Below are 10,054 nucleotides of genomic sequence, written 5' to 3'. Positions count from 1 at the left end.
GGGCTGTGATGCCACGTCCCATGCCGGGGCATCCCGAGCGCCTCCAGGATTGGGTGAGTTTTGCCCATTTTGGGGACGACCGCTCAAGAGCTGCCCACTTGCTGCCACGGACCCGGGGCTGCCTCGAGGCGGACGCTGCGCCCACACAGCCCGGCCGCGCCGCCGCTCGCTCCCCGCGTCCTCTTCCCCGACGTCCCTCCACGGGCACCCGAAAGATCCCACGAGGATGTAACGCCACGGGACCAGCTGCAGCAGGTCCGATCCAAGATCCCGCTGGGCTCGGACCTGTCCCAGCTAAGGCATCGCCTAGGAAGGGCCCAAGACCACAGCGGGGGTGCAGTACTGATGTCGAAGCCTCTCCACCACCCTGCAGCTCAGGGACGTCCTGAGCCAGAAGTGGCATCTCTGTATTTAAGAGTTTCTGTCATTTTTTTTTTTCCTTCTGGGAATTTATCCAGCCGATTCTGAACCAGCGCAAAGAGCCGGCAGCAGCAGCATCTCGCTGCACGGAGGTCACCAGCCTAACTAACGGCTGCGTGAAGAACCATCGCCTTCCCTTCGCTCTCAACCCGTCGCTCACCGGTTTCACTCGATGTCTCCCAGGCACCCTCCGCGAAACCATTTCCAGTTCTGCCTCCAAACTGGGGCAATGGGAAGCGCCTGGGGTACGCAACACGTGGGCACAGCCCGGATCCACTCGGGATGGGATAGAAATTATAGAAACAATAAAGAAGATAAGGCCAAACCCACACAAAAGCAGATGGAGCTTTCTGGGAAAGGGGTTCTTTTTTGGATCGCTTTTACTAAAAAGCCACATCGAGAAGGGAAGACAATCTCTTCCCAGAAAGTGCTCGTACAAGACCTCAGTTTCTGTAGCTTTGTGTTCGTTTGCGTCACGGCAGCACCCGCAGCCACGAGGCACCAGTCGAACACGCGAGACGAGTCCCTTCATCTGACGGGGTAAGTGGAGAGAGAGCGACAAGTACAGAGAAACTTCAGAAAGAAATAATCTTTTATCAACATTAATCGTGACATGCCAGACCTCTTCATTTGCAGACTGAAGAGAACAGAGCGGGAGGGGCAACCCACGAAGCATAATTAAAACAGAACGGGCAGAAGGGCCTCACATGCCTCATCCCGACCTCGTTTCCACCGTTCAGAGAACGTACGGGCTCTTAAAACTAAAAACGTCTTATTCTCAAATGTGTTTCTCAACGCTACTCCTGACGAAGCGTTACGTAGCAGGGCGAGCTTTACATTTGCAGATTAAACATGACCTAAAGCTTTTTTTTTTTTGAGTTGGAAATTCTCTTTAAAGAAAGTCTACCTTGCTAAAGATCTGCCTTTTTTCCCTCCGACTGCCCAAACCCGACAGTTTATGCCGTCACTTGCCCTTCCCAATGCACGAACGTTATTTCTCAAGGCGAGTACACCAATTCCCAGCTTCAGGCTATGAAAAACTCTTACTCTCCCTGTTACAAGAGACTTAAAACAGTTTCCCGGAGAGGAATTCGGAGAATCTCGCAATTCCCATGCGCGTTCCTGTGAAAAGACTGGGGCGAGGAGCGGCGAGTTTCTACCTCCCTTCCACCCGCACCTCCCCGACGACGCCGGCCGATGCCGCGCTGAAGGATTACCCGATTTTTACCCCGCTTCAGTCAAGCGTGCTCTGTTGTCCCTCAGGCTAAGCTTTGGACTGGAATAACTGTTTACCCGCCGGCGCTTCCCGATGCTTACCTTATGCCACTCTACTTATTTACATTTTTAGCCTCGTTGCGCAGGTTGTTCAGGTATGGCGGCAGGGCGCCGTACCACACCGCTCAACGGCGTCTTGAAAACCGGCTGCTTTGCTCTACAGTGAATTCCTCCTTGGATACAGAAGGAACAGAACCGCCCCACCCGAGTAACCTCCGCGCCTCAGCAGCGTTTCACATCCCGCAGCACTGGGCATAAGTCTTTAGTGTTTTATGTTTTAGTGTTATTTTTCCACGGAGCCTGGAAACACAATGTTTAAATACAGCTTCAGAAATAACTATTTCTGAAGTTTATAACAGTACAACAGCAACACGTGGAGGGAACGACTACTCTCGCACATAAACTATTTGTTTAATCGTTCTGGGCTAAGCCGAGGCTCAATCAAGGCAAAATTCCTGCCAGCAGCCGTGGGACGGGAAGGAGGGTCTGTATTAGGAACAAAACCAACAAAACTCATCTTTTTTGAAGCTGGATCTCTGTGCTAACATCTCTGCGCTTTTTATATCCTAAGCAGAGAACGCTTCAGCGAGCCGGTGCAGTGAGAGGCTGTAAGAAGCTGCATTTCTCTCCGTGTGTACTCGGAGTTTCAGGTGAGAGGGTCGGGGTGTTGGGAGAAATCCACCTGCCACACCACAGCCCTTCTGCGCACAGGCGAAAGAAAATCGACACAGAAGTTTTCACCAAGTCATAGATACGGCGTCTCTTCCCGATTCTTCTGTCGCTCATTTCTCAGGAGGCAAGCCATTTAGATTCTGCATGAGATTCAACAAGGCCAAGTGCCGGGTCCTGCACTTGGGTCACAACAACCCCATGCAGCGCTACAGGCTGGGGGTGGATGTAAGGAAAAATTACTGAAAGAGTAGTTAAACATTGGAACAGGCTGCCCAGGGAAGTGGTGGAGTCCCCATCCCTGGAAGTATTTAAAAGACGGGTAGATGCGGCGCTGAGGGACATGGTTTAGTGGGCATGGGGGTGTTGGGTTGATGGTTGGACTCGATGATCTTGGAGGTCTCTTCCAACCTTTAATGATTCTATGATTCTATGATTCTATGATTCGGTCCCACTCGGGATTTCCCCTGCACATCTGAACTTCTGCTCTTCAAACAGGACCACGGAGTAGGCTTCACAGCAACCACGACTCCTCTAGCCGTTCACCCTCACTGTGCCCACCGCCAGCCCGAGGAGCTCATCTTTCGGTGCCTCTCACGTGGGAGACACCTGGTTTTATTACTGAACCCCTTCAACATTTTTGCTCCATTTTGTTGTTTAAGATTCGCTCAGCATTTTGAGCAAGTGAAACACTACACGCCGTCGCCATTTTGGATGGAAAGCCACGCAGGCAGCGTGGCTTTCCGTCTCCAACTCCATTTAATCCCTGTCTCCACTTAAACCTCTAAACAAGGTGATTATTTGTATTTCAGTGCATACAAAGTCTCAGATCTAAGCGACCGTCTCTGCCTGGTCGGACGCTCCTTAGCTCTGCGCTTCCAAGCGGGGGAAGGAGGCAGAGCTTCCTACACGAGGTTTTTCCTCCGGGATTTACTTTCGGCAGCTCCTGAACGAACCGCTGCAGGCGTGCGACCACACGCCAGATTCAGCCCCGCTATTCCAGGTGTTCTTCGACCGCTTCACGGAAGGGACCGCAGTTTTGGTAGAATGGTGTTTTACAGGATTTGCTCCACAAGGAATCGCCTCGCTCCGAAGAATCCTCCTCATTCAGGAGCACACAGCGTACTTGTGACCACTAAGGCATTAAGCTGCGTGGGGGAAGAATAAGAGAAAAGCTGTCCCCAGGGCAATTATGAGAAGGAAATAATGAGAAGCCAGCGATAAGAAGAGTTTTCTGGACGTTACTCCCGTATTCGGGATGGGCAGGGATCCCTCGGGGCCAAGTGTATTCCCCCAATCCCCTTCAGAAGTTACCGAACACCACCACAGCACCAGCTGTTCCTCGCTCTGCTGCTCCTCACGGGAAGCTGAGGACCCCGACTTCACTCACGGGCTCACCGTGAAGCAGCTGCTTGAACTGGCGGCAAGGTGACTTTTTCACTCCTTGCACCCAACTGGAATAAGCAAAAAAAATGCTGATCATCACCAGCCTGGGGAGAGAAGACGCGTGATCTACAAACACTGTCTCTCCAGGACTCCCCTCCTGCCTGCCGATCTTGTCCCTGTAGCCGAAGCTGCTGCTTGCTTTCTAGCTTGTAGTGATACCTCTGCTTTGCACGCGCGTTAAGAACACACCCGTGCTCTTTTTCAGAATCTCGGAAGTTAAATGGGCGTCTCGCCCCCCGTAAACAGACATTTGAAGCGACCGACTCCGGTCGTCGTTTCCACGGGACAGTGCTTTCACTGCCGCTGCTGTCCTACGACTGTAACCGCCGAACTCACTTTTTTATTTTTGGTTGCTGTTTTTACATCAAACCCAAGCATTCACCTTCACCTACGCTTTCAGGAGCTCCATTGCCTGCTTACACCTCTGCGGACAATCCTGTTCTGATCGCGACATTTTCTCAGCCTCCTCGTACCTGAAAAACTCCCGGCACTTTTCTGCATTAATGCAGACATTCTCTAGCGTGCGCCGTTTGCTGCACCAGAAGATTTTTTTAATAATGCTTTTGGTACAGTCAACACTGCTCTGTACCACTCCTCCTCCCAGATATGAATCATCTAGCTGCTAATTAAAATCAGCTCCCAATCAATGGCTGCTAGGCTGGCGCCAACCAGACGCTTTTCACGCTTGAACTTGATTCAGTCTTATTAAACTGTCTTATCCTAAAGCTTCCCCTACAATCAATATATGACTATAAGCCACCATCTCTGGACGGAGAGGGATTTTTTGATAACTGAACGGAAAAAAATCTATCCCAGGAAAGCTTTTGGCACACCGGTTACATGTATACGTTGTGAGTTCGCAAGTGATTAGTGAGTCTCGGTTTTTCCATAAAACTCTTGTCACATTCCGTACACTTGTAAGGCCTCTCCCCCGTGTGAGTTCTCCGGTGGCGAAGCAAGTCTGCGTGGCGACCAAAGCTCTTACCACAGTCTGTGCATATGTACGAGGATACCCGATTCTTTTTGGTGTGGATTTGCTTATGTTTTAGAAGTCCAATTTTCAGTTTAAAAGTCTTCTGACATTCTGTACACAGATACAGTCTTTCGCCGGCATGGGTTTCCTGATAGAAAGGGATCTCTCCGAATTCACTAGATTCTCCTTCCTCAGGAGAGCTGTTACCTCTTCTGCTTCCCGCTGGATTTGCCCGATCTGCTGCTGAATCCTGACGACTCTCAGATGTCACCCCCTTGTCCGAAATTTGGCCAGTCAGGTCTCGGGATCCTCCCGAGAACGATCCGCACAGTTCTGTATTTTCTGAACTCGTTGCGCGACTCTGCAACTCGGGTCTGACCACCGTACCACCGCAGCCTGGAACAGAAAGATTCCAAACGTTCCCTTTATGTGACGTGATCTGACATGAATCTCCAAAGAACAACAATTCCTGATTCACCATGGCTACATCCATACAAAGAAAACAAGCTTTGGGTAAAAAAAAAGCAGGGATGCACTAGAATCCCCCCTCCCTCTAATCCTACAAGCCCGCGCAGTTTCAACGTGTTGCCGATTTAATTTCCGACGCGTCTCAGACCACCACGCACCTGCGGCAAGACTTGCAGGAATCTCCCTTTCCTCAAAATCCCGCTGATCCTCGGCACGCAGCGCTTCTCTTGCCTGGATATCGCTTTTGGGAACAGGATGGTCTGCACAAGGAACAGAATGTGGAAATGATGATTATTTCCCTCCGTTTTTTTCCCGCTATTACAAAGATCTCTCCTAACCTTCTTTAATTGCATTGATGTAGACAAAGGACAGGTTGCACAAAGACCAGTGCTGAAGACAGCTTCTTGTCAGCCTGTTCACTTTCCCTCTCCGAGCCCTGTAGTTTACTTACGCCTTTTTTTGTAACGCGACTCATTTCTGTTAATTTACATGAAAAATACTGCCTTTTGCTTTCTCAAAGAACAACAATTTTCTAGTTGTTCCTAGAACTGTAAGAAAAGTCTTTGTGATGCTGTTTTCCAGCAAACACCTGCATAACCCCGTCTCTTTTACGCCGGGGAAAGGTCCAACGAGCAGGTAACAGCAAATGCAGCTGCTCTGGCATCTAGAGAGGGCGGCTGGGAAGCAGGCGAGCAATATTTGTTTTCCGATTTTTAAAATATTCCAGAAATTCTATCCAAAAAGGTCGAAAAGTTAAGTGTTCAGAAGTGGAAGGTCTCAGATTGATTACAGCCGTAAGAGCGTAATTCAGCTGTCCGGTGCTGTATGTTATGATTCGGTCCCAACTGCCTTTCTGATACACGAACTTATTTCCCCCCAGCTAATCCCTCTTCACGCAATGCACAGCGCACACCTACTTTTTTAACAGATCGGAGCTGTACAAAAAACGCAGGCAGCTGTCTGCAGACTCCAGCTTTTCTACTGTGAAAAATAGAAGGTACGCAAAAAGTAAAAAAAAAAAAAAAGTGGAATTACATTGCCTCATTATTTCATGAAATTTCAAATCTGGAAGTGCAGAAGTAGGAACAGAATGAGGTTAGGCTAAATCAGCGTTTCTTAAACGGAACTGAAGAGTGTCACAAAGCGCAAACTACAGTATGTGACAACCGAGGCTCCCGGGGCTCACAGCACTTCTGTTCCTCCAGCCCAGAGGACAAGTAAAAGCACTTCTAGCCCCTAATTACAGCAGGTTCTTCTTCTATTAATCCAAGGAATCACCTGGAAGCCGAGGAGCCAGTGGAAGCTCACACCTTCAAATTTAAAAAAAAAAAAAAGACTTCAAACAAATGTGTAGTTGGGCACCTAAAACTAACCAACGACTTCTTCATTTTTGAGGGCACCGTTCATGTCATTTGACTATTTCTGCATCAAAATAGTTCAATACTCTTTAGCGAATCACAAAACCCAACATCCATCAGGATTTGGGGATGATGAAAACACTCACAACTTAACTGCATTTAACAAGTCCACCGAATTAACGATACCATATGTCGTCGCAGCTCCCGAGCTCGTGCATCTAAACCTTCTCCACTCTCCTTTATTCCTTGTTTCAGTTAGCACGTGCGTTACCGGGGCACCGTCAGAGATCCTAAACCCCTCTACCAGGGGAGACCCTTTCACTCTGCGTTATTCTACCCGCATCATGCGGACAAGGTATCACCTACGCGCACGGACTGAGCGCCTGACATCAACAGAGCGCAGGGAGGCAGCAGTCGCGGAGGCGTTAGAAAAGTGACTGTCCTTCAGTCTTCTTTAAAGAGGAGATTGTGGAGCTTATCGTCTCTCACAAAGATTCGGAAGTATCTAAAGATTAATCCACTAGAAACCAAAGGATTTGAGGAGCGACTGTTAGACGAGAGCCAGGCCAGAAACAGCACGGATCTGTTAGCCTTCAGCGAGAAAGGGAAAACTAACCTTTACCCAACGTGGTTAAAGATTCGTAATTCTCCTTTATCACTTTCTTGTAAAGTTCTTTCTGCCAATCTCCCAAGTCCTTCCCCTCACGCGCTGCAGCATTATCGCATGTCCCAGGGACCTAAAACGAAGTGTTCAATAGTCAACGCCACCGGAGAGTCGTACATCCCTGAAAGCCCTCTTTTTCAAACAGTGGTCGCCAGCCAACTGTTTCTAGCAACGCCCACGTTACGTATAACCAGCATATTAACGAAGGACTTGATATACAGATCTTCTACTGGCATTTCTGTACGTAGTAATTTCACTCAGAACGAGTGAAATTACTTAAAAATAATGTGACTCAACTGAAACGACGACTTTCTAGAACAACTGGGTCAAAAATTAGAGTGGTAAAAGAAATGTGCGGTCACCACCGATACCCAGCCCAACCAAGGAATTCGGCTCTTCCTTACGCTGAAAAACAGAAAATACTCCAGAGCGTATTTTAAGTAAGCTCTGAGGCAGCGCCACAGTCCGCCGGATCTGGCTGTGAGGGTTCTTCCCCAATAATAAAAGTTAACGCAAACAAAAAATTAAGCCCTACGAACGCTGGGAGACGAATACTGCATTTTTTGCAACGTATACGTACGTACTGCGTACATACTTTCTATCTGTACTTTATATCTACAGAGTACCGTGTTCGAATATGCTTTGATTTGCCTTTTAACCCAATGCGCATCTCACTGGTTCGGGTGTTTTGCAGCTTGCACCACGTATAAACCCGACCGTACAAATCCGCTGCCAAGAGAAATAACTGAGTTTCATTAATTTGTCACCAGACGGGATCGCAATCCAAATTAAATACGCAGGGGAGAAGGCTGAGCGGAAGTTAAGCCTTTGTCTCGGCCCCAAACCCCCACACCGTGGGCACTGTGCCACCAAGAAATCATCTCGGTGACCCTAAAGGCAATTTTTTCCAAGCGTGAGGACCGTCATGTACAAATACAGGTCCGCGGGGGGCGAACCCGTTTCACCGCATGACCTGGGACTGCGTTTCCAGCAAACAGCAGATTTTTTTGCCCCCTCCTAGCGTTTAGGCACAAAATGGGAAGTCGAGCACAAAGAGCACCGAGGCGGCTTGGCCCTTCCCCTGTCGCCGGCCTCCCAGTGCCACCTCCGCGCTCCGCAATACCAGGGAGAAAACCGAAACCCGCTGCGTCGCTGGCAACGTTTTACTGCCGCGTAGCGTGTTTCACCTACTGCTGCTGCCTTGAAGTGCTTGACATGCCAATCTTCCTTTAATTTAAGGGAAGTAAATACAATAGCATATATCTTAATTACCCTCGAGTGCTCAGGATTCCGGATTCGTTTTCGAGTTTTATTACTTATCCCACCACAGAAACTTCGGGGTGTGCCAACGAGCCAGTTTCCATCTTCACCCAAAATGAATTTTTTGGGAACAGCTTCTTTCAGCAGACGTCTGTTTTTTCTAATTTTTAAGGGGTCAATTTCAAAAGAACTGTCCTCAAAATGCTTCGAACACAGTCGCTGATGCTTGGACGGTGTTCCCATGTCCCGGCCCATGTTGTGAATCCACTGCTTCAAGAGAGGTTGATTTTGTAAAGGAAAGCCATAGAAAGTAACGGTACTGTTCTTGTACACCCCGCTGGTGGCATTCTGACAGTTCAGCGCCGAGCAATAAACCATCGTAAAATGAGAAACAGGAACAAACCCAAAAATATCGTGCCAGGAGGAGGGTTTGAAGAGTTTATCACCAACTTCAGTATTCAGTGGGCCTAAACTTCTCAAGAAAAAACATGGTTTTGAAAGACAGAAAGAGCCGAGGTCACGAAGAAGTGAAACACGGTGCTGAGCTTCACTGCCAGCGACGTGGAGCTCACCACGGCTGACGTCTGCAGCCCACGGAGAAGAGGAGCCAGGTCCCCTTTCACAGCACGCGGCTTCCCCGCTTCAAAGCGACAGCATACAACCTGGAAGGCAAAAATCTTTAAAATCAGCTTAATGGACCATTACTACGCAGATTCACATTTGAAGTAACCTCCGCTACGTACACATATATATGCACTTCATTAATTTGCGTATCCATGAGGAATCCTCCCACGCTCCACAACAAAGCTCATTATACAGTTATTCAGAAGGCAGCAACAAAAGGGTGATAGCCAAATAACTTCCAGAAAGTCGGGTTTATAGACTTGGGTTTATACGTGGCGTCGGAACGAGGACTTCCCCATCGCGTCGGCTGCCTGCTGGGGAAGGCGAGTCTCGGGGACGTCAGTCGGAGAGGAGATCTTCGGACAGACGCATTGAAAAGAGGAGAAAAACCACAAAGAGGCACTGTCAGAAAAGGACGATGATAGAAATCACCAGGGCACGCACCCGCGAAAAGAACCCAGGAAGAGAAAGAGCTCTGCAGAGCACACGGGGAACGTTTCTGGAAACAAACGTAGCCCAGACCTAACGGTAGCAACTGCTCTCACCATCCCGTACGCTCCTGGGAACGCCCGCGGTTCGTGACCCGTTCTGGTGTCGGATGGAGGAGGACATCGGGCACCTCTGCCCCCAGGGCACTCTGCCAACCTGGGAGCCCTGCTGCGGACCCACTCGCTACCCCTTCCTGCGCCCCGGCGTCCGGCGGGGCAGGAGGAGGCCGTTATTTCCCCCCGGGGCCGACACCCGAGCTCTGTTCGGCCCCCCGCTGTCGGAAAACAGGGCGCCCCTCGCTCCTCCCGGGGCGCCGGGAGCAGCGGCGGCCCCGCTGCCATCCCCTGCGCCTCTGCGCCTTACCCCCGCGCTCCGCGGCTGCACAGCTGCGGGAGGAAGCACGTACCG

At 49.7% G+C, this 10,054-nt stretch overlaps 1 protein-coding gene across 1 annotated transcript in view; it reads right to left on the bottom strand.

Moving 5' to 3' along the window:
• Window positions 1-2,812: 2,812 nt before the first annotated feature.
• Window positions 2,813-10,054, bottom strand: part of LOC103925982 — a 26,247-nt gene continuing 19,005 nt past the window's right edge. The window contains exons 7-12 of the mRNA XM_009334791.1: window positions 9,834-10,032; window positions 8,546-9,173; window positions 7,949-8,002; window positions 7,226-7,346; window positions 5,410-5,511; window positions 2,813-5,179 (exon numbers count right to left, since the gene is read on the bottom strand). Coding sequence (XP_009333066.1) covers window positions 4,647-5,179; window positions 5,410-5,511; window positions 7,226-7,346; window positions 7,949-8,002; window positions 8,546-9,173; window positions 9,834-10,032 — 1,637 coding nt within the window. The 3' untranslated portion in view covers window positions 2,813-4,646. The remainder of the gene's footprint in view (window positions 5,180-5,409; window positions 5,512-7,225; window positions 7,347-7,948; window positions 8,003-8,545; window positions 9,174-9,833; window positions 10,033-10,054) is intronic.

This window comes from Pygoscelis adeliae, unplaced genomic scaffold, assembly GCF_000699105.1.
Source record: "Pygoscelis adeliae isolate BGI_AS28 unplaced genomic scaffold, ASM69910v1 Scaffold702, whole genome shotgun sequence".
NCBI lineage: Eukaryota > Metazoa > Chordata > Aves > Sphenisciformes > Spheniscidae > Pygoscelis > Pygoscelis adeliae.
Note: the sequence above shows the minus strand (reverse complement) of the source record. Positions and strands in the feature narration are given on the sequence as shown.